Below are 23222 nucleotides of genomic sequence, written 5' to 3'. Positions count from 1 at the left end.
GGAGTGAATCAGCCGCACATTAGTGGCTGCCGAAGGAATGGCTGGCATGTCCCGGGACTCCCCCGGCGACCCTACCATAACAGAGGGCTAGAACCATAACAAAGCCAGGCGGGCAGCGAAACCGGAGCCCCTGCCCTAACAAAGCCGGGAGAGACCCTCCACTAACACTTCCCAGCGCCCCTAAAGCACCCGAGCGGGGCAGCCGCCGGGGAGCCAGCGCCCTCGTCGGACAGTGGGGCGCGCCGGGCGCCCCAGGGCAGGGCAGGGCAGTGAATCCCGGCCTGGGGCGAGCGGCCAGAGCGGGGCTGGGGCTGGGGGCGGGCCCGGGCAGGAGGTGGAGCCTTGCGCAGCAGGTTTGGGCGGCTTCCCTGGCTCAGCTCCCTGAAGAGGGGAGGGACCGAGTGCCGCGTCCCAGAGCCGAGCGCACCTGCCCCGGCCGCGCAGCACCGAGTTCCGCCGCTCCCCAGCGCCGCCTGCCCGTCCCCGCTTCTGCGTCCGGAGATGGGAGCGCCGCGGGCACACCTGGGGGCTCTGATCGGCCTCCTGCTCAGCCTGGGTGAGTGCGGGGGGCGACGGCCCCTCCCCCTTTCTGTCTGTCCCGGGCAGGGTCCCAGCTGGCGGGGGCTGGGCGGGGCCATAGGGCCGTTTGCAGCCAAGCCAGGGAGGGGCTCCCCGCACCCCCACTGCCCCAGGTGTTCCGGCGGCCCCGGGCTGGGGGAGGGGTGGAGATCGCGGCGGGGGGAGGGGAGGTTCGGCTGAGTCTGGTATTGAACTAGGGTCCCGCTTGCTCCCGGGTTGTGTTGGCGGAGGGGAGGGGAGGGGGGCTGGGGTGTATGGAGGGGTAGGTGGGTTGTAACGTGTGTGGTGTAGGTGGGGTGTGATACAAGTGGTCATACAGTTTGTGTTGTTGTGGGGGGGGGTTCCTGTGTCGCCTGGGTTGTGTGAAGGGCCGATGCTTGGGTCTGTGTGTGTGTGATGCAAGAGTTGTGTTCGGGCGGCATGTGTGCCCGGATGTGTTATGTTACGGTGTGTGTGTGATGCATGCAGTGTTTTAGGACTGTATGTGCCTGTGGTTGGGTTGTGTTACAGAGGTTTGTGTGTGTGTCTGTGTGATGCATGCGTTGTGTTAGGGCTGTGGGTGTGTCTCTGGTGGTGCTGTGTTACGGGGTTGTGTGTGTGTGTGTGTTTGTGTGTGATGCCTGCGTTGTGTTAGGGTTGTGGGTGTGTCTCTGGTGGTGCTGTGTTACGGGGTTGTGGGTGTGTGTTTGTGTGTGATGCATGCGTTGTGTCAGGGCTGTGGGTGTGTCTCTGGTGCTGTTGTGTTACGGGGTTGTGTGTGTGTGTGTGTGTGATGCATGCGTTGTGTCAGGGCTGTGGGTGTGTCTCCGGTGGTGTTGTGTTACGGGGTTGTGTGTGTGTGTGTGTGTTTGTGTGTGATGCATGCGTTGTGTCAGGGCTGTGGGTGTGTCTCCGGTGGTGTTGTGTTACGGGGTTGTGTGTGTGTGTGTTTGTGTGTGATGCATGCGTTGTGTCAGGGCTGTGGGTGTGTCGCCGGTGGTGCTGTGTTACGGGGTTGTGTGTGTGTGTGTTTGTGTGTGATGCATGCGTTGTGTCAGGGCTGTGGGTGTGTCTCTGGTGCTGTTGTGTTACGGGGTTGTTTGTGTGTGATGCATGCGTTGTGTCAGGGCTGTGGGTGTGTCTCTGGTGCTGTTGTGTTACGGGGTTGTGTGTGTGTGTTTGTGTGTGATGCATGCGTTGTGTCAGGGCTGTGGGTGTGTCGCCGGTGGTGTTGTGTTACGGGGGTGCGTTTCTGCGGGCGGCGGGAGCTGTGCAGACGGCAGGCGCTGCTGGCTGGGCCGGCGGTTGGCTGGTACATTCCTGACGGGCAGGTTCCCCCGGTCTGTTATCTGGATGTGGGGGAGGGGTTGCGCACCCTGCCCTGGGAAAAGCGGCGCCTCCCTGGGAAGCGCTGCAGGGAGCCGGACGGGGTCTGCTCCCCGCGGCTCGCAGGACGCGCTCCCGAGCGCTTGGGAGTGGGGGGATCAGCAGCAGGACGCCTGGGTTCCATTCCCAGCACCGCGAGGGCAGGGGGGCCTCGTGGGTGGAGCTATAGCAGAGGGCTATGGAAGAAAGTCCCTGATTCCCATTGCCAGGGCTTGGGAGACTGGAACCCCCAGGAGTCGGGCCCTGGGTGAGAGGCCCTGATGCTCGGCACAGCCCCCAACGGGCCAGGGGCCCCTGGATGGTTCCCTGCTCTGCCCCTTGCTGTCCCCAGCCAGCGCAGCCTTCACAGGCTAGTGCCCTGGGGTAGGGCTGCTGCTCGTCTGCAGTGCAGCACCCAGGGCCTCTTTCCAGAGCGTGGGGATGCTCATCCGGTCACAGAGTGGGGGCATCGGTTGGCCCCAGGGGATGTGACATGGGGCCTTTCCCCCCAGGACATGCAGGCTCTGAGCTGTACAGGGTGGGGCTGGGGGACAAGGGACGGGACACAAGGCCTGTATCTCCAGGGTTGCTGTCTCTCATCTGGCCCAGAGCTGGGGGGGGAAGTTGCAAGCCAGGTTCTGTGTGTGTGAATTTGCCCAGCCCCTGTTCTAGGGGTGCAGGGAGAAACTAGCCCCTCATCTGCCCTCATGCAGGGCCGGGGCTCGCTGTGGGAACGGCACAGCTCCCAGTGCAGGGGCAGCTTGCGGGTTGGGTTGGGCAGAACCTACTGCTCTCCCAGGGCTGGGCCCAGCTCCCACTGCCCCGCTAGTGCATCTGAAGCTGGGTTGGGCTCCTCTAGCAGCGGAGTTTATGTCCCTGGGGGACATTGTGTCCCTGTGTCAGTAACCTGTCCTACAGGTCTGCCTCCATATTTAGCCTCTCAGGTCAGGCTGGAGGGAGGCTGGGCAGACAGACAGCCGCTGACGACAATTGCCCTGTGACTGGGTCCCAGGGCTCTTTACGTAATACTGAGTCAGAAGAGCCCGCTCTGCAGGCAGCAAAGGAGAGGTGTAGATGGCGCACAATGCCCTGGGCGAAGGCTGGCTCCTGTGGAGATGCCAGGCCTGCTGGGAAGGGGGCTGAGACCTGGCAAATTCACTTCACACAGGCCACTGAATGGGACATCAGGCTGGTAGATCAACACAGACCTAAGGCCAGAGCTGAGCTGGTGCCCTCTAGAGCAAGGTTTGCAAACTCAGTTTTCCTTAGGGTTGGTGTCAGCTCTGAAATCTTCCTAGAGAGCCAGTGGGGAACACCCTGTGGCAGGGCTCTAGGGTTACCCCCTATGTATCTCCCCGCCCTGCCTGCTGGCCCGTACACTCCTCTTCATGCATCCTCTGGCCCTGCCTGCAGCCCCCAGGCGATTAAAATGTCACCGGGGGCTTCTGCCACCACCAGTGGCAGCACAGTGGAGCCGGTGCGGCTTCTGCCAGCTGGCTCCACACAGCTGCCCCATGTGCTCTGAGAGAGGTGTGTGCAGATCCACAGAGCCATAGGTGTAAGCCATGAAACTAGTAACTCGTTGGGCGAAACTGACTAGACACCCAGTTCAACACCTCTCCTGATCTGATCACAAACCTCAAGATCATCTGAGCTTGTTTCTCTGGAAATCAGTAGTCACTTTCTTAGAAGCTAAACGGCTAAACTCTTTCCTAGAATTAGGGCAGATCTGGGAATGGCATTACCTAATGCCTCAGGCACTGCTCTCAGTTTGCATGTCTCTGATTTGCACTTGTTTGCTGGTGCCTGGTGTTAGGTGAGAATCCCAAGTTGCTTCTTCTTTTTTGTAAAGGCAGACTTAGGGTCTCTTGATTCAGGGTGCGGAAACTTTTTACCTTGGGCCCCACTTATCATCTCTGCAAGTAGCAGCCCCTCCCTCTGCGACCTGTCCAACGTAATCCAAACCGATGGAAATTTCGGTTTTGTTCACCTGAAAAGACCCTTTTGGGCCGTGCCTGAAAATAAGTCTGTGGAATGTAAACAACTTTATTCCTCGGTATAGAAATGTGAATACGCAGACATAAAACCAGTCACAGATTTCACCATTTTTAATGAGCTGGAAGAGCCCGAGACCCAGCAGCTGATTGTGCTGCGTCCCCCTTGTGAATTTTCCCACCCCCGGGCCTGCCCCCTGCTTTGTGCACTCCTGTTTATGGAGAAAAAAAACTAAAAAACCTGCCCCGAGTTCAGCCAAAGTCCTCAAATGCTGGGTGCCCCATTAAATACTCCCCACATGTGATTTCAAGAAGCCCTTCTCGGGGGCGGGGGGGGAGGTGGAGCTGATTTGTGAGCAGTGAGCTCTGGGGGTTGGCAATACAGGACAGGCAAGTTGACAGTGTGTCTACCTGCCTCCAGGCACCCAAAGACCAGGGTCCTAGAAAAGACATGAAACTGAGTCCTCACCTTGATGCTCCCACGTCCTTGTGCTGTGAGCCCCTGCCTGGGGTAACTGACAGCCCCTCTGTGGCTGGCAATGGGTGCTACTGGGAGCTGGGTGCCCTGTTCACCCTCCCACCACCCCTGGACCAGCAGCAGAGTGGGCCCGATTCCGTAACTTCTTTTTCACTAGCCGGATGGGGGAAGAGCTCAGCTGCCCATGGCCTGTGGGGTGGGAGTTTGAGCTCCCTGCTCTAGATGGTAAAAGCCCCAGATCCCATTTCCCCCCACCTTAGGGCAGTCAGTGTCCTGCCGTGGAGCAGGATCAAAGCCAGTGCCCATAGAGGGGGATACCACAGGCCCCTTTCTCTCTCCACTCACCCCCAGTCATGCAATACCTTGAGTGAAGCCGAAAGCTTGTCTCCTGCTGCGGATTAGGAGCAGTTCCTGGAAAAGGAGGTGACACTGCCTGGGAGGCAGAGGCGAGAGGGAAAGGAATGACCCTGCCAGCCTGCAGTGACAGCTGCCTCCACCCCAGGGCTGTGCTGCATCACATGGGCTGGGTGGAAGAGGAGACCTCTGGGAGACACCCAGGAGTTGTGGTCTTGCGCCTGTGCTCTTTCCTCTGGTGATGAGGCTCCTGGTTTCTTTCCCTGGCTCCAGGAAGGGAGAAGGATCTAGTGGTTAGAGCCCAGGTGGGTTAAGCATCTGCACTCCTGGATTCTATCCCTGGCTCTAGCTGGGGAGTTAAATGGAGTGGAAGGAGCTTAGCTCTATTGCTCTGTCCTCTTCCTTATTGTTGCCCATTGAGTGGGCCCAAGCCCGGACGTTTCACAGCCCCTCCCCCTGCAGAAATGAAGCTGTCCCTTTCCCGCCCCTCCCCCACTGCCCCAAACACACTTCGTTTTAGTAGCCCGAGGGCTGGTGCCTTTCTAACTGTGCCTTTTTTCCCCTCCTCTGAACAGGTGTGAGAGAGGCCTCTGGACAAGCAGGTAAGGATTGGCTGGGAACCATCACTTCTCTCCTCCAGATCAGGTGCCCCAAGCCCTTCCTGGCTCCTTTAGCCAGCTAGCAGCATTTTCTTCTAGAGTATTTGTAGTGCCGGTACCAAGAGTGGGTGTAACCAGCCCTCCTTTGAGCTACTGGAACCAGACCCAGTCCTGCAACCTGTGGAGCTTAGTGCTTTTGTAACCCACAGGCAGACTCCAACCTGCGGCCTCTGGTGTTTACTGCAGGTGCCTCTACACTCTGAGCTAAAAGGCTGGCCTTAGCTCAGGCTGCAGAGGGGGGCTCATTCTTTCTCTTTGTAAGTCATCTAGGTGCCGCTGTGTGGGACAGTGACTCACACCCAGTAGGTGTGCGGGTTACACTAGGAAGTGGAATTTGAACTCCCACCTCTTGAGCTAAAAGCATAAGCCACTATCAGTGAAACTATACGAATAGCTCCCTTAATTTGCATCTATAGTAGGCAAATAGACGTCAAAAGGGCCTAACCACAAAGGGGAATGAACCTCTGTCCTCCCTTATGCCAGGTGTACATTAAAAAGTTAGTCCAACCCAGCTATCTCGCTGAAAAAACTCAACCCCCATGAGCAGCATATTTAAGCCAACCTAAGCCCTAGTGTAGACAGCGCCATGCCGTTGACCTTGGAGCATTCCATTAAGTACAGCAACGGGGGAGCATTGGCTCCAGTAGCATCTGCACCACTGTAGTGGTTAGAGCAAAGGGCTGTTTCTGTTTCACTCACTGCTTCTCTGCTCCTCTGCAGCAATGTGCGGGATCCCTGCCATGGGCCGGATTGTGGGGGGCACAGATGCGCAGGCCGGGCAGTGGCCTTGGCAGATCAGCCTGAACTTTCAGAATAGTCACGTGTGTGGTGGCTCCCTCATTGCCCCAGAGTGGGTGATCACCGCAGCTCACTGCTTCCCAGTGTAAGTAGGACACAGGTGGGACGAGCTGGGCTGGGCCAGGCTGGGAGTTGGGAATGAGACCAGTCAAAAGGAGCCTGTATCTTCCATCCATTTCTGACCCTCCCCATCTGAAGGGGGTTCTGTAGGCAGACTGCCAGCCTCCCCTTCGGGACTCCGCTCCCTTACTAGAACCAGAGAAAGAACCCAGGAGTCCTCACTAGGATTCCCTCTAATTTATTCCATCCATGGGCAGAATAAATTTTGTTCTGTGCACTGAGGCATGCACGAATGTGCACCACCTATAGAAACACAGGCTGCCTGCTGCAGGCGCTCTGCTAATGAGCTGGGTGGCACCTAAATCCTCCTGGGCGGCTGCCCAAGTGCTCAGCTTACAGGAAACGCTGGTCCTGACGCCCAGCCTCTCTGCTGCTGACTACGTACACTCCCCTCAAAGAATAAGGCTAGAAAAGAAACTAGACGGTCTGATTCTCAGCATCCCCACCACTCTTATCCACTAGACCCCACTGAGTTCTCCTTGCCAGGGATAAAATCAGGAGCCTCAACTCCCAGTTCCCCATCCAGCTCACTTGACCCCACTCTCTCTGTGTGCGCTTCTACTCTCTACATTCAACACAGATTCTGCCACAACATGGTGTGTGTCTGTGCTCCAATACTGCTGCCAGATAAGGGAGATTCCACCTTAGCTGAAGATTCTGGCCTGAGGTTCTGGCTTTTCTGCTTGCTGAGGTCCCACATTTTCTCCCCCCCCTTGCAGAGAAAATGAAATCACCGAGTATGAGGTGATGCTGGGAGCCTTCCAGCTCACCAACCCCTCGCAGGACATCCAGGTGGTTGCAGTGGAGCAGGCCATCAAACACCCCAGCTACACGGACGAAGGTTCCAGTGGGGACATTGCTCTGGTGAAATTGAAAAGTCCCGTCTCCTACTCGCGTACCATTCGCCCTATCTGCCTGCCATCCGCTTCGGTCGTCTTCCCCAGCGGCATGAAATGCACTGTGACTGGCTGGGGGCATGTGCTTACAACTGGTAAATGAAGGGTTAACACAGCCTGTGGGTAAAGAAGTCCCATGGGGGAGATGGCTTACCTGGTGCTGTGATGCAGCTGTTTCTGGGGTAGGGCAGCTGGATAACAGGCACCTAGCAATGCAAAAGCGGAGTGGCTTGGTCAGTGCTCAGATGCAGCTGTGTCTGGAGTGCAGCAGCTGGGTAACAGTCATCCAGCAATGCAAAAGGGGGATGGCTCAGCTGGTGCTGTGATGCAGCCATGTCTGGGGTGGAGCAGCTGGATAACAGCTGCCAATAATTTTTGGTGGGGAGGAAGAGAAGGTGAAATGTATGTTCAGCTGAAATCAAAGGGAGGAGTGTAGGACACGTACCAGCCCCTGAATCTTGCTCTAAAATCTGGATCAGTTTAGGCCCCCTCCCCTTACAGCCTGAGCAGCTGCGAAGTGAGTCCCTTTGTTTGGGTCCCTCACCACCACAGCACCCCCGCTGGCTGCCACCTCCCCATGGAGGCGTTGGCTGTCCACCCTGACTTGGCTGGTTTTGTTCCCCACCCCCTGCAGTCAGCCTGCCCAATCCGAAGACCCTGCAGCAGCTGGAGGTGCCAGTGATTGGGCTGGAGACCTGCCGCTGCCTCTACAAGGTCAACGCCAACCCAGCAGAGCCGCATGTGATCCAGGAGGACATGATGTGTGCTGGGTTTGCTGAGGGCAAGAAGGATGCCTGCCAGGTGAGCGGGGTGCTCATTGTCTAGATGTCCATGGCACTTAGGGTGGGGCTGCTGGGAGTCAACAGGAGCTACTGGGGTACCACGAGCACTGGCCCCAGGGTTGGGCTATAAGTTTTCTGTCCCTTCTGGGCCACTCCTTGGGCTTTGATCTCAAGAGCCACACACCTCTCTGCCAGTTTCCACCCACCACAGCTGAGCTTTGTAGCAACCAACCGTTCATATCCCACACCTGACACCAATCACCCCCTTAATGCCCTCTCCCCACCCTGTTCTTCCAGGGTGACTCCGGAGGACCCCTCTCCTGCCGTGTTGGCAATGCCTGGCTGTTAGCCGGGGTGGTGAGCTGGGGGGATACATGTGGGGCCGCCAACCGGCCCGGTGTCTACACCCGCATCTCGGCCCACGTTACCTGGATCAAAGAGACCATCCCAGCGGTGGAGATAAGCGACGTGCATGTGACTCAGGAGCCGGCCTCAGAGGAGGGGCTGTGCCCCAACATCACCAGTCAGCCTGGCCCCTATGACAGCATCCAGTCCCATCCCAACTGGCATCAGCCAATCTCCCCCATCCCACCATCAGACCACGCCTCCGCCCACATCCTTGCTGCCAGCCTTCTGTTCTTCTGCCTGCTGCTTCACACGCTACATGCCTTATAGCGCCCTCATCCTGCAAGGTCAGCTCGGCATGGGAAACCTGCCCCTCGCTGCAGCCAGGGGCATCCTGCCCACCCCATTGCAAACACAGCAGGGTGGGCCCAGGAGTTCAAAGGCCGACTGTACCCATTTGACTGTCCCTGTTGGTTGCCGGTGACGTGGTGCACGTCGCAGTCAGGGAAAGGCTGAGAGTTCTTCAACTGAGCTGGCAGCAGCCTTGCTCCTGGCAGTGTCGTTTCTGCCTCCTGGGCTGGAGACCCCTGAGTTCTGGCCATCTGGGTCTTGTGCACTTCCCCCGAGCCTCGCTCTGGGACTCACGTCAGCCTCTGAGCCTCGCTCTGGGACTCGCGCTCACCTGAGCCTCGCTCTGGGCATGGGACGCACACCAACCCCCGTGCCCTGCTCTGGGACACACACCTACCACGGAGCCTTGCTTTGGGACTCCCGCCAGCAGCTGACACCCCCCCCTCCACCTCCATTCTGGTACCCTGGCTCATGTCAACCTCCTCCAGACTTCCTGTGACCTCCCTCCTGGCACCCCCCAGCCAGGCCATAGCAATAGGTAGCCCTGGCACCTGCTCCTAGGTCTGGTTCTACTGTCACCATCCCGCCTAGGGCAGCCTAACAAGCTCCCAATCTCCCCCTGCCCCATCCTGAATTTTCCAGGGTGACTCCGGGGGACCCCTTTCCTGCCAAGTGGGCAATGCCTGGCTGTTAGCCGGTGTGGTGAGCTGGGGGGACGCGTGCGGGACAGCCAACCGGCCCGGTGTCTACATCCGTGTCGCAGCCTACGCTGACTGGATCAAAGGGATCGTCCCAGCTGTGGAGCTGCAGGATGTGAGCCTGGAGCCAGGGACAGAGGAGGTGCCCTGCTCTGGTGCAGCTGCCCCGTGGCTGGCCCCCTGGCTGCTCTGCTGGGCCATCCTGCAGCTGGGCCAGGCAGGGTAACCCCACTCTCGTAGCAATGTTGGGGAGGGTGAGGAGCTTGGGGCTGCACAACCTGCCACTGGGATCCTGCCAGATACCCCAGGAGAACTGGATTTTGCCCCACAAAGCCCCCTTTACTAGCAATGCCCCCCTCCCCCAAAGTTTTCCAGCAGGAGGCAGCTTGGCCCCAGAAGACAGGTGCGCTGAGCAGAGCTGGCCCTGAGGCTGGGGAAATGTTCCCCTCTTACCACTGCGTCATGCAGCACGAATCAGGCTCGAGGGAGCAGACTGCTGACGTTGGCAAGACAATCTCTGTTCCTTGAGGCCAGCTGAACCCATTGGCCAGGGCTGGGCCAGGCAGCCTCGGCAGAGCTGGTTTTTCCAACCGGGGGTGGGGGTACTGAGCAAGTTCTTTACACACACACCCAGCAGGGAGTGAATGACATGAAGCAGAGGGGCCTGTGTCTGCCTGTCTGAGGGTAACCAGGCCAGGCCAGGCCAGGGTGGGGATATGGAAGGGCTGGTGGTTGCCAGATTACAGGTCTAATAAAGGGTGGAAGCTCTCTTACACAACTGCCTTTGGTGGTCTTTTTAGGACCTTTGTGCTGTTCTAACCACTGAACACTGCTCTCCTTCCCACAGCTGGGGCTAGCCCCCGCTGCCCAACACCCGGAACTCAGAGAGGCCCCATCCCACCACGCCCACACTGGGCTGCACCTGCCTCGCCCCTGGGTGCTGGCCACAAGGCAGGGTGGCACTTATCCAGCAGGTGAATCCGGGTGGGAGCTGTGCCAAGGAATTGCTGATGAGTTGTGCGGTGGCACCTGCACTGATAAGGTAGGAGGAGGCATTAACCCTTCAGTGCGCAGACACAAGCTGGGATATGTTTCTCTGCTGGCTCCCAGCAAGCTGGGCTCCCTACCTGCCCAGTTACCTCCCAGTCCATCCCTCCCCCACGTGCCCAGGCAATCCTGTTGTGCTGGGCTCCAGCCCCAGGCAGGGCTCAGGACAGACACAGCTCATTAACACTTTTATTTATGAAAAATACACACTTTAAACAGAAGAATTACACGTGTATGGAGCCAGCAGAAGCGCAGGGGATGGGCTTGGGGGCGTCCACACTGGCCAGCCACCCCCACCCCCAGCAGCAGCTCCAAGTCTTGGAGGAGGGGGAGGTCAGCGAGATGGGAGCTCAGTGGCCCAGAGACTAGGCTCCTTGGTGGATGTGTGGACAGGGGGTGCCCCAGGGAGAAACCCTCCCACACCTGCTTGGCTTTGTGTAGGGGGGCGGGTCAAGAACTGAAATGAGATCCGCTAAACTCAACAGCCATCCCATGACGACACCATGTCCCTGTTGGTGGGGAGCCCAGGCGGCAGGAAGGGGACACCACTGGCCATGGAAAACTCCCAGAAGTGAGGAACACAAGCCTTCAAGGAGAGTGGGCTGGGCCAGGATCCCAGCAGCAGAGGCTGTGCAAGGACACCAGCAGCAGGGAAAGCAAGTGGCAAAAGGAGCTCTGGCTGGTGAGGGGAGCCCTGGCCTCCAGGCAGGTCAAATTGGGGAGCAAACGCTGGACAGGCTGGAGGAGCACAGGTCAGAAAAGAGGCAAGGGGAGTGGGGAAGGAGCCCTGCGGCATGTGGGCTTTGTTGAGCCAGAGCCTCCATGCACACGCCAGCACCACCCCCTCAGCTGTGACTGGCACCAGGCTCCCTGCTCACTAAGCAGGAAACAGCCCACACATGAAAGGGGAAGGAACCAGCTGAGGTCCTAGGTGGGAGATGCCCCCACCCCAAGAATCGGCTCTTCCTCCAGCAGCTGGAGCCCGTGTGGGCCCCAGTAAGTCGGGCTAGGCTGTACTGCCCCCACCAGAGCCCAGCTCAGGCAGGGGGTGCACCACAGCACAATTGTCTCTTAGGAGGGAACCACACAGTGCCCCTGCCTGGTGCCAGAGCCAATCTCCTGCTGCTTCCTCAGACCAGCCCAGGGGCCCAACAGGACAAGGAGTGTTTGCCCAGCAAAGAACTCCTGCTGCCAGGCTGTTAAACCCATTAGCACTGGCAGCTGTCTCCTGCCGCTGACTCAGCCGCTCTGCCCACCCCAGCCTCGGCAGCAGCCCCCACCCCTCCTCCTGAAACCGACAAGTTCACCCTGCTGATACTGACCCAAGTGCAGCATGCAACTGACTAGGTGTGCAGCGCACTAGCCCTGCTGTGGGGAGCTCCCTTTCCTAGGGCTGTTTGGGAGGGAAAAGCTCAGCCTATCCCACCATGCAGTGCTCAAGGGGAGTGAGGTGCTACAGGGCAGGATGCCAGCCCCATGCAGTCGCAGCAGCTCTCCCAGCTGGGTGTTCCCGGGGGTGCTTTGCAGTCAGGTGGGCTGCAGATCCTCAGGAGATGGAGGGGTTATTGGAACCCCTGTGCCCCATCACGTCATCACTTCTTGGAGATCTTGGCCTGTTTGTGTTTGGGGGGCGCCCACTTGAGGCAGATGGAATCCACTAAAGGGGGAAAGGAAATGGGGCGAGTTAGACAAAGTCTACACCCAATCCCCAACCCTCTCCTTTGCTCTCTGGCCCAAAGGGCCCAGTCAGATCATCGTCTTCCAGAAACTCCCAGCCAGTTACCCCATGTCAAACCCAACAACTTGGGTAGGATTCAAGTACCCTCAAGATACGCCCCCAGAGTAAGCTGGGCGCTTGAGCAGTCACCCAGGAGAAATTCAGGTGCTGCTCAGGTTAACAGCAGAGCACCCGCTGCCGACAGCCTGTGTTTCTAGGGGTGGTGCACAGAACAAAATTTATTCTGCCCCAGTGCACTTCTGGAGGGAAAGGCAAGATGAGCTGGTTTCCTGTGGCATGCAGCTGTGTGACTGCAAGCAGCAAATATCCCCCACGGCCAATGACAACACAGCAAACGGGAAGGGCTACTGCAGAGATTTCTTAAACTGGTTGGCTGGGGGCAGGTCTCACTCACATGCACAGGTCTAACTGACCATCTCTGGAGGGTGGGATGGAGCATTCCCCCCAGGTCAGATCAGCAAAGCCCTTGGGGGGTTTTGTCGTCTTCTGCAGCGTGCGGCTAATGCAGAGGGTGCGTTCTCTGTAACATGAGGTCTTTAACCCCTGATCTGAGGACTTCAGTAATTCAGCCGTGGGGCAGGGGGCTAGTGCAGGAGTGTGTGGATAGTCTACAGCTCAGACTAGGTCAGGAGGGTCCCTTCTGCACTTGAGCCTTCAGTGGAAACACATGGACTTCATCTCCCACACTGCTGAAAACTGGTTCCTTATTTCTAACTGGTTTTAACTGGCAGCCCCCCTTGGTTCTTGTTCTGCCATTCTCTGCTCGCGTAATGAGCCCTGGAGCGCCTGGGCTCTACTCCCTTCCCTTTCTCTGCCTGTGCGGTACCTTCACACCTGGATCAAACCACTCTGGGCTCTTCCAGTGACCAGCCAAAGGGACCCTGCTCCATAAGTCTATCACCTTTTCTTCAGTGATCATTTTTAAGTGCTCAACTCTCATCCAGGTGGTTGTACAAATGCACTTCAAGCAGAGGTTTATTCTAGTGAACCCCCCCAAATATTCCACAGCCAAACGCTCGGCCAGTTACAGCCCTGCACCTGGGGAAAAGCAGTTTGTGGGGGAATACAGAGAAACCACTGAGCCAGAGCTGAGACGCAGCCCCCCCCAGGGTGAGGCAGCTGGATACCAGCCACACAGCAAATGCAGCAGGGGTGCAGGTCACCTGCCCCTGAAACGCAGCCATCTCTGGCATGGGACGTAGCAACCACTCTACGACACCTCCATGGTATTAGAGGATTCCGGGACCATCAGTCCAGCTTTAAAGCAAAATTCTTGTTCTTCCTCCTTCAGTCCCCACTGTGCCGTTTCAGGCCCAGAGGCAGCTGGATGAACCAGGCAGTGTTGCTATTAACCAGCAAGTCCCACCCCAGAGTGAGTGCAGGTCAGTGAAGAATGAGCAAGGCCTGTTAGGAGGGAACCGCACAGCGAGCCTGCAGCTTCGGAAGAGCTTGGCACCTTTCCCGGGAGCTGGCTTGCTATAAGAGTGGCTCTCTCCCAGTTTGTGAGATGGCAGCAATGCACCCCTCCGCTGCCCTTGGGAAAAAACGTCCTTCTTCAGAGAAACCAGACACCTGGGCATGGCCGAGAAACACTCAACGGGGTGTGTGTACTGCTCCGGCCTCTAACAGGGCTGCATTGTTTGGGCTCATCGCTGTGTTGCAGCTCTCTGGGCCCACGCAGGCAGAGAAGGAAAGTGCCAATGATCTCGGTAACGTTTCCAAACAGGACAAGGCTCCCCCCAAGAGAAAGAACCTGTATCCCACTGCCCCCAGAGCCAACCAGTCCCTCCCAGCTTGGGGCTGCATGGCAGCCGGCGCCCCCTAGCGGGGAGGAAGCTTCATGTCCCATGCGCGCCAGCGCCCCCTGGAGGGGAGAGGCCCCGCAACGCGTTCTCAGCCCAGTACCTGTGATGGGAGGCTTCTTGTACTGGGCGCTCTTCAGATGCTCCTCCACCAGCTTGGGCGTGACACAGATGACGTGCTGCCCCTTCCAGTACTTGACCATATTGAGGGACTGCAGCGTGCTGATGATGTCGTTCTGCGTGATGCTGGTCATCTGGCTGCGCGGGAAGAGCGGGGCGGGGGCGTTGGCAGCAGCCGCAGCCTGCACCAGGTTGGGGTTAAGCGCTCGGCGGGGGAAGCTCCGGCTCGGATGGGAGAACACAGCAGCGGGTGTGGGGCTGAGTCAGGGCACGTGCCCTCTTCTCAGGCAGAGCTGGTGCCAAAGCAGCACGAGAGGGCGCTTTGCTGCCTGCAGCGGGGCAAGGCCTCGGCGCAGGGTGCTCTGTCTCCCGTCAGTGCCAGCCCCCGTGTGGCTTGACAGGGCTCAACAGGGCATGCTCCCCGATCTCAGTCCCTGCTGCAGCCTGTCCCCCCAGCCAGCCCCACTCATGCGCTCACCTGAGGTCTTTAATGGACAGGGTCCCTCGGAAGTCCCTCAGGATCTCCAGCAGCACCCAGGACCAGTAGCTCCGGTAGCTCAGCTTGCCCAGGTCCGAGAGGGGCTTCTCTGGGGAGCCCACCGTGCTTTCTAGCTTCGACAGCTCATAGCCTATGGGCGTGGAGAAGGGGTGGGGAGAGGTGAGAGCCCCTGGCTTGGGAGGGTGGGAATCCTACGCCGTTCCCTCCGGCAACATTGTGTGCTGTGAGGAAGGGGAGGGGCGGCGTCTCAGGACAGAAGTCCCTGTCTTTGTGCTGCTGGGACCTCCTCCACGGGCAGGAGGGAGTTCAGTCCACGGCAGTCCAAGAGCAGATCCACACTTATTCCCGCCTGGGAACGTACCAACTCACCGCCCGCACGGCTGACAGCGTAAGGGTGGCAGGCGCCAGGGCTACTCACTGAAAGCGATGAGAAACTTGCCGTAGCCCCGTCTCTGGTAGGGGGGCAGGGTGAGGATACAGGCCACGTTGTTCCCATCTGGAGACTCCTTCTCCTGGGCACAAAGAGTTCACACAAGGTTACCACAGAGCCCCAGCGGAGCTCAAAGGAGTGGGGCAGGGCAGCGTGCAGAGGGGGGAAGAGGCTGGCCAGAGGGGCACAGGAAGGGGAAACCAGTGTTCCGCACCTGGGCTCAGCGTGACCCACATCTGTCCAAGATCGCGGCAAAACCTGGGGGGACTGGTGCAAACTGACAAAAAGTCTTCATTTCCCAAAGCTGTCCCTCCCCCCTCATTCCACTGTAACCCCTCCCCACCCAGAACTGGGGACCGAACCCAGGAGTCCTGGCTCCCGCCCCCACTCTAATCCACTAGAGTCCCCCACCTTTCCAGAAGTCCTGGCTCCCAGCCCTGAGACTGAAACCTGGCAGCACTGTTTCCAGGGCCGCTACCTTGGAGAAGTAGCCGACGATGTGGGCTCCCTGCCTGTCGACCTCGGTGAGGATGTAGAAGACGAAGGGCTCCACGTCGAAGTAGAGCGTCTTGTGGTCTAGGAAGAGCTTGGCCAGGAGACACAGGTTCTGGCAGTAAATCTGAGTGGGGAGTGGGAACAGCAGCCGTCAGAGAGCACAGCCTTGCCCAGCCCAGGGCACCACTGACAAAGCACTGAACCCCAGGGAAGGGGTGGGAGCCCACAACATCGGAGACGATGCTGGGGACAGGCGAGGAAGCCCCGACAGAGCGGCGACACCTCTGCCGGGGAACAGACCATCAGGGATAAGCCTGCCCTGGGTGGGGACTGGCTAGAGGGGCCTGGGTGGGGAGTCCTGCAGCCTTTTGGCCAGACCCACGCAGGACTCCTCAGAGCAGGCCCATGGCACTGTGCACTGGGATGCCCCACAGGCCCACCTCACCTTGTGATCTTTGCCATCCACTTCATAGACAGAGATGTTGCTCTTCCTGTAGATCTCCTTCCCTGGGGGCTGCCTCCACTGGCACTGGCCCTGCGACAGAGAGAAACTGTCAGACACTGGCCAAGCCAACTCGGCATGCTGGGGCCCCTCAATCCCGACTCCTTCCCCTCTCCTCAAAACATAGCCAGGCCCTCAGTGCCAACCCTCCTGGTATCCCAGCCCCCTACCCTAGCAGTTATACCAGCGCCCCTGGCTCCTCAGCACCAAGGCACTACCACCACCAGGACTTGGCTCTTACTTACTAGGTGGTACCTGTAGCTCTTCTCGAACTTCATGTATTTCAGGCAGTACTCGCAGATCCACAGCTTGGGCTGCTTCCCATAATCCTCCGGGAAGGGGGAGAAATACCAGGCGTCGATCTCATAGTGGCCGATGTGGATCTTATCGACGTATTTCACCTTGGTGATCTGGGATTAGGGAGCGGGAGGGAGCAGAGGACACTCCCGGTTAGCGAATTCTGGTTCTGGTGGTGAATGCTTTGAAAGGAGCCTCACAGGAAGAAAATCGCAAGAGAACCGCTTCTAATGCAGGACAGAGGATGTGCAGTCCTGGGGGGCGGGGGTGTTCAATGACTATCACCGCCAGAAGTAAAAGACGGGTGGTGGTGGTAGGGGACTCCCTCCTAAGAGGGACTGAACCATCAATCTGCAGACTGGACCTGCAGTCTCATGAGGTGTGCTGTTTACCGGGAGCTCAAATTCAGATGTGACTGAGAGCCTTACAAAACTGCTCCAGCCTTCAGAATACTACCCCTTCCTACTTCTGCATGTGGGAACTAACGATACGGCCAAGAATGACCTTGAGCGGGTTACTGCGGATTCTGTGGCGTTGGGAAGAAGGATCAAAGATTTGGAGCGCAAGTGGTGTTCTCGTCCATCCTTCCTGTCAAAGGGAAAGGGCGAGGTAGGGATCGTGGAATTGAGGAAGTAAACGCATGGTTACGCAGGTGGTGTCGGAGAGAGGCCTTTGGATTCTTTGATCATGGGATGCTGTTCCGGGCACAAGGCTTAGTGGGAAGAGATGGGGTCCACCTAACCAAGAGAGGAAAGAGCATTTTTGCAAGTAGGCTTGCAAACTTAGTGAGGAGGGCTTTAAACTAGGTTCGCTGGGGGACGGTGACCAAAACCTTGTGAGTAGAAAGGAACCTGGAGACTGGGAAGAAATGCAAAGAGGAATGTACAACAAAAGTGGACCCTTGGTTCGAGTACTGAGGGCGGGGAGATCAACTGGTTATCTGAGGTGTTTGTACACCAATGCCAGAAGCCAGGGTAACAAGCAAGAGGAATTAGAAGCCCTGGCCCAGTCCAAGAACTATGACTTGATTGGAATAACAGAGACTTGGTGGGATGACTCGCATGACTGGAGCGCTGCCATGAAAGGGTATAAACTGTTCAGGAAGAACAGGCAAGGGAGAAAAGGAGGCGGGGTTGCACTGTATGTAACGGAGCACTTTGATTGCTTGGAACTCCAGTACATAGAGGGAGAAAAGCCTGTTGAGAATCTATGGGTCAAGCTTAGTGGTGTAGGCAGCACTGGAGATGTGGTGGTTGGTGTCTGCTACAGGCCGCCAAATCAGGATGATGAGGTAGATGAGGTTTTTTTTGGATAACTGAGAGAAGCTTCCGGATCACGGGCTCTCGTTATCGTGGGGGACTTCAATTACCCTGACATCTGTTGGGAGACAAATGCGGCAGTACAAAAGCAGTCCAGGAAATTTCTGGAATATGTTGGGGATCACTTCTTGGTACAAGTGCTGAAGGACCCGACCAGAGGTAGTGCGCGGCTTGACCTGCTGCTTACAAACAGGGAGGAACTAATAGGGAAGGTAGAGGTGGGGGACAACCTGGGAAGCAGTGATCATGACATGGGAGACTTCAGGATCTGACCAAAGGAAGGAAAGAGGGCAGCAAATTACACACCTTGGACTTCAGAAAAGCAGACTCTGACTCTTTCAGGAACCTGATGGGCAGAATCCCCTGGGATGCTACCATGAAGGGAAAAGGAGTCCACAAAAACTGGCAGTATTTTAAGGAAGCCCTATTGAAGGCGCAGAAAGAAACCATCCTGATGTGCAGCAAGAGAAGTAAATATGGTAGGAGATTGGACTGGCTTAATGGGGAAATCCTTGGAAAACTCAGGCACAAAAAGGGAGCTTCCAAAAAGTGGAAACTGGGACAGATGTCTAGGGAGGGCTATAAACGTACAGCTCGAGAACGTAGGGCAGTTATCAGGAAGGCGAAAGCGCAACTGGAATTGTGACTCGCGAGGAATGTGGAGGATAACAAGAAAAGTTTCTACAGGCATGTTAACAAGAAGGTGATCAGAGAGGGTGTGGGGCCCCTACTGGGTGAGGGAGGTAACCCAGTGACAGGTGATGTAGGGAAAGCTGAAGTACTTAATGCTTTCTTTGCCTCTGTCTTCACGGACAAAGACAGCTCCCAGACTAATGTGATAAGTGATGCACTGTGCGATGAAGGTGGACAGCCTTTGATGGGGAAAGAGCAGCTTAGGAGCTATCTAAAAAGGCTAAATGTACATAAATCAATGGGCCCGGAACTAATTCATCCGAGGGTTCTGAGGGAGTTGGAGTATGTTTTTGACGACCCCTTGGCCGTTATCTTTGAAAAGTCGCGGAGATCGGGAGAGATCCTGGATGATTGGACAAAGGCAAATGTAGTGCCCATCTTTGAAAAAGGGAAGAAGGATGATTCAGGGAACTATAGGCCAGTCAGTCTTACATCAGTCCCTGGAAAAATCATGGAGGGGCTCCTCAAGGAAGTCATTTTGAGGCACTTGGAGGAGGGGAGAGTGATCAGGAATAGTCAGCCTGGATTCATGAAGGGCAAGTCAGGCCTGACCAATCTGATTAGTTTCTACAATCAGATAACTGGCTCTGTGGATAGGGGAAAATCAATGGATGTGATTTATCTGGACTTTAGCAAAGATTTTGATGTGGTCTCCCACAACATTCTTGTCAGCAAGTTAAAGGAATGTGGATTGGATAAACGGACGGTAAGATGGATAGAAAGCTGGCAAGAAGGTCGGGCCCAGCGGGTAGTGATCAACGGCTCGATGTTGGGATGGCAGTTGGTTTCTAGTGGAGTGCCCCAAGGCTCGGTTCTGGGTCCTGTTCTGTTCAACATATTTATCAATGACCTGGATGAGGGGTTGGACTGCACCCTCAGCAAGTTTGCAGATGACACTAAGCTGGGGGAGAGGCCGATACGCTGGAGGGTAGGGACAGGGTCCAGACTGACTTAGATAAATTGGAAGACTGGGCTGCAAGAAATCTGATGAGGTTCAATAAGGACAAGTGCAGAGTCCTGCACTTGGGCCGGAAGAATCCCAAGCATTGTTACAGGCTGGGGTTCGACTGGCTCGGTAGTAGTTTTGCAGAGAAGGACCTGGGAGTTGTAGTGGACGAGAAGCTGGACATGAGTCAACAGTGTGACATTGTAGCCAAGGAAGCCAATGGCATATTAGGTTGCATCAAGAGGAGTGTTGCCAGTAGATCCAGAGAAGTGATTATTCCTCTTTACATGGCTTTGGTGAGGCTGCATCTGGAGTACTGTGTGCAGTTCTGGGCCCCCATTTATAGGAAGGATGCGGATACACTGGAGAGGGTCCAGCAGAGGGCGACCAAAATAATTAGGGGGCTGGAGCATATGACCTATGAAGAAAGGTTGAGGGAATTGGGACTGTTTAGTCTGCAGAAGAGAAGACTGAGGGGGGGACTTGATAACAGCCTTTAACTTACTCAAGGGAGGCTGCAAAGAGGCTGGACAGAGGCTGTTCACAGTGGTCACAGATGGCAGAACGTGGAACAATGAGCACAAGTTGCGGTTGGGAAGGTCCAGGTTGAACATTAGAAAAACTTTTTCACTAGGAGGGTGGTGAAGCATTGGAATGGTCTCCCCAGGGAAGTGGTGGAGTCTCCATCTCACCTTGACAAATCCCTGGCAGGGCTGATCTGATGGGTTTGGTCCTGCTTAGAGCAGGGGGCTGGACTCGATGGCTTTTTTTAGGTCTCTTCCAGCTCTGTTATTCTATGATTCTATGACAGGGTCCCTCTATTTTTTTCTCCCGAAGGGGCAGAATAAATTTTGTGCTGTGCACCAAGGCCTCTCGGGATGTGCACCACCAGTAGGAACATGCTGCTGGCTGTGGCGCTCTGCTAACCAGCTGGGCAGCACCTGGCCAGCCGCCAAGTGCTCAGCTTCCAGGGCACACTGGTTAGCAATCAGAGCAAGGAGCTGAGGTCCCGCCCACTGAGATGCCAGGCCCTGGGGACACTCACCGCTTCATGCTCCTTCTCCAGGGCAGCTGTGGTTGGATCCATCTCTGCATAGGTCTGAGGGAAAACAACAGAGTACCAGGTAGCTGCAGAACAGACTTTAACTGAGTCTCCACTGACCCTTCCACGCCAGCCGCCGAGGCGCAGCGCCCCCTCGTACTGCACTGCGGCCAGCGCTGATTGCGAAGGGAAAGCGCCCCATACTGAGCTCCTCCACTCCACTCCCTGCAGCACAGCTCCCCCAGCATCAGCAGTGACTAGAAGGGAAGAGAGCCTCCTACTGAGCTGCCCCAGCCCTGAAATACTCCCCCTGCCAGTGCACTTGCCTTCTGAACATGGTTGATCTCATCATGTTTGCGCTTCTGGTTGCGGGTGATCTTCCGCTCCGGCTGCTCCGACAGCTCGTTCATGTACTGGTCAGTGTTTTTCTGGACGGCATCTTTAACTGTCTTGGTGAGGGCCAGCCGATTCTTATCTACCCACTCATCCAGGCGCCGGTTGACTGTGGTTCGGGCAGGGAAGGGGAGGCAGTAAGGAACCTTTTCACCATGTCCCAGAACACTCAACAGCTGGACACAGGAATCAGGATGGATTGATCCCAAGGTATTTTAGCTCTCCAGAAACCTCTCCCATAGCCAGGCAAAGCAGGCATATCCTTACATCTCAGTGCTATGGAAGGGCAAAGTTCTCTTTGCCTCCAGGAAATTCTGTTATGGGGAACTCTGCAGAATAAGTCATCGTTTTATCGAATACTAGAACAGAAAGGGACCTTAATAGGTCATAAGTCTAGACCCCTGCCATCAGGGCCAAGTACCATCTATATCAGTGCTTCTTAATCTTTCTGAGATCACAGAATAACAAAAAATATTATTCTTTAAGCAGACCGTCTCCGAAAATTTTCTTCAAAAAAAGCTGTCGTCAGAGAAAAAACAAAACCCAAAAGGGCAATGCATGGAACAAAACTACAATGAAGTAATTTGAATCAGGTATCAGAGCAAAGTAGTAGTTACATTGTATCTGGTTTTAACAACAGAAAATAGTTCGAATTATTGTTCCAAACGCTTGCAGCACGCCCACGAGTTGCTCACAGAACACAGTTTAAGAAACACTGAGCTAGATCACCCCGTTAGCTATTTATCTAACCTGTTCTTAAATATCTCCAATGATGAAGATTCGACAACCCCCCCAGGCAATTCATTTCTCCACAGATTAGAGGCGTACGGGGGGAAAGGCACATTTTAAAGGTGCTGTTGAGGCAGTTACTAAATATGAACTATGGAGGAAAAGGAATTAACAATGACACACAGCTAGGAGCTACCATAGTGGGTCTAATAAACTGGCACCTGCGTTAATTCCCCCTCCCAGGAACAAAAACCAGGGCCGTACTCACATCCAACATAGTGCACGTAATATTCCTCCCGGGCCTCCTGCTCATTGAGTCGTGACTGGATCACCTCAGCCGAGTCTGCAAAGCAATCATCAGATCAGTGCCAGGCTAGATGCTCATGGGGAGCAGGAACAAGGGGATAGGTGCAACAGTGTACGCCCCGGAAAATAGTAACCCCATTCCACTAACGGGTAGCCAGACACTTTACTAAGGACAAGTTCATCTCGGGGGGAAATGATGCCTTAATGCAGCATTAGAGCCTCCACTCATGGTGCTCATATGGAATAATTCCTGTGCTTTAAGTTTACACCCTGGTTTATTTTGAAATGGCTTCCCCATGAAATCTCAGAGAGATTAAGGAAATATCTATGCAACCGCCTGAAACAAGAGAACCTTAATGTTACCTTAAACAGCTGTAGTGAAATGAGCGAAGATGGGACGTATAATGTGGGGAAGGGAAGGCCTTACGCCACGACCTGCGGGCACATGGCTGGGAAGGTCAGATGGTAAGTGGTTCTGGTGAACTGAGAGATCAGTGTGAAGTTTCACAACAGGGGCTGGTCTCTCATTCCAGGGCCCTCTGCGCATCAGCACAGGAGTTGGTAGAGCTAGAGAATGAAAGGGGAGAGCTGGAAGCCTGGGTCTGGGGATACTGTACTACAACATAGGTTATCATAAGAGCTCTTTCTCCAGCCAAATCTCATCCACACACAGACCATGAGATGGGGAGGGGCCCACAGCAGCACTTGGTACCAGGGTTCAGCATGGTGTCATAAGAGTTACTGCAATGGGTGGAACATTCCTGGACACATGTAGGACTACAGATGACTATGTGGGAGGGGCTCACAGGGAGAGCTGGTATCAGGGTGTGGGGGATCCTGGCAGGGAGGGGGGATTACAGAGTGGGTGGGGTTTATAGACCCACATGACCCTAGCCTGTGGGGGTGATGCAGGGTGCCCCAACCCCAGGGGATCCCAGTGGGGGGGGGTAGCTAACAGGGAGAGCAGACTGGTAGAAAATAAAGTGGTGTGGGTGAGAGGACCTAGGCCTGGTGTATTCTAGAGGGTGGAGGAGTGACATGGCGCAGGGCAGAAGACTAACCCTGGAGATTCCAGGGGAGAGGTACAAAACGGGAGGCGGGGCCCAGTCCAAGAGACTGGGGAGGGGGGAACGGCCCTAGGAATGCTGGTGGGGAGAGTAACTGAGGCGGGGGGGAAGCTGGGCATGGGGACCCCAGCTGGATGGGAGCAATGCAAGACCCCAGCTATGGGGGATCCCGGCGGCATGTGGTGACGCGAGCAGGGGGGATATCCCGGCCGGGGTGTGACGCGGTAGGGGGGGATATCCCGGCCGGGGTGTGACGCTCACGCCAGGTCCCGTCCGCCCGCCGGCACAGGTAGGTCTCCCCGATCTCCACGGTGACCTCGGCCTCGCGCGGCGGCCCCGGGCTCAGAGGCCGGGCCTGGGCCTCCCGATCCTCCTCGCCGCCCGCCCCGCGCAGCGGCT

At 56.4% G+C, this 23222-nt stretch overlaps 2 protein-coding genes across 4 annotated transcripts; one reads left to right on the top strand and one right to left on the bottom strand.

Annotated features, from left to right (window-relative positions):
* The first annotated feature begins 407 nt into the window (after window positions 1–407).
* Window positions 408–10176, top strand: PRSS8 (serine protease 8). Of its 3 annotated transcripts, XM_074998274.1 has the most exons (7): window positions 408–556; window positions 5325–5351; window positions 6129–6291; window positions 7046–7317; window positions 7857–8023; window positions 8302–8696; window positions 9343–9474. In XM_074998274.1, exons 1-6 carry the CDS (start codon window positions 502–504, stop codon window positions 8677–8679), a joined length of 1062 nt encoding a protein of 353 aa, XP_074854375.1. In that variant the 5' UTR covers window positions 408–501; the 3' UTR covers window positions 8680–8696; window positions 9343–9474. The 3 variants fall into 3 exon arrangements, with proteins under 3 accessions (XP_074854375.1, XP_074854376.1, XP_074854374.1); XM_074998275.1 differs by lacking the exon at window positions 8302–8696 and having other exon boundaries at window positions 9343–10176; XM_074998273.1 differs by having other exon boundaries at window positions 8302–9478.
* A 444-nt stretch (window positions 10177–10620) lies between these two features.
* On the bottom strand, window positions 10621–23057 carry KAT8 (lysine acetyltransferase 8). The gene is made up of 11 exons (XM_074998276.1): window positions 22120–23057; window positions 21719–21793; window positions 20655–20830; window positions 20332–20385; window positions 16277–16441; window positions 15975–16064; window positions 15513–15653; window positions 15023–15116; window positions 14584–14734; window positions 14089–14243; window positions 10621–12102 (listed from the first exon to the last, which is right to left on the bottom strand). Exons 3-11 carry the CDS (start codon window positions 20736–20738, stop codon window positions 12038–12040), a joined length of 999 nt encoding a protein of 332 aa, XP_074854377.1. The 5' UTR covers window positions 20739–20830; window positions 21719–21793; window positions 22120–23057; the 3' UTR covers window positions 10621–12037.
* Window positions 23058–23222: the final 165 nt, after the last annotated feature.

Source organism: Carettochelys insculpta, chromosome 6 (assembly GCF_033958435.1).
Source record: "Carettochelys insculpta isolate YL-2023 chromosome 6, ASM3395843v1, whole genome shotgun sequence".
Lineage (NCBI taxonomy): Eukaryota > Metazoa > Chordata > Testudines > Carettochelyidae > Carettochelys > Carettochelys insculpta.
Note: the sequence above shows the minus strand (reverse complement) of the source record. Positions and strands in the feature narration are given on the sequence as shown.

Coding starts and splice junctions, on each gene's coding strand:
- PRSS8 (XM_074998273.1), top strand. CDS start 502: ATGGGAGCGCCGCGGGCACACCTGGGGGCTCTGATCGGCCTCCTGCTC. Junction 7,318..7,856: donor GGGGCATGTGCTTACAACTG/GTAAATGAAGGG, acceptor CACCCCCTGCAG/TCAGCCTGCCCAATCCGAAG. Junction 8,024..8,301: donor GCAAGAAGGATGCCTGCCAG/GTGAGCGGGGTG, acceptor CTGTTCTTCCAG/GGTGACTCCGGAGGACCCCT.
- KAT8 (XM_074998276.1), bottom strand. CDS start 20,738: ATGAACGAGCTGTCGGAGCAGCCGGAGCGGAAGATCACCCGCAACCAG. Junction 14,735..15,022: donor CAAGTTTCTCATCGCTTTCA/GTGAGTAGCCCT, acceptor CCACGCCCATAG/GCTATGAGCTGTCGAAGCTA. Junction 12,103..14,088: donor CAAGAAGCCTCCCATCACAG/GTACTGGGCTGA, acceptor TTCCCCCTTTAG/TGGATTCCATCTGCCTCAAG.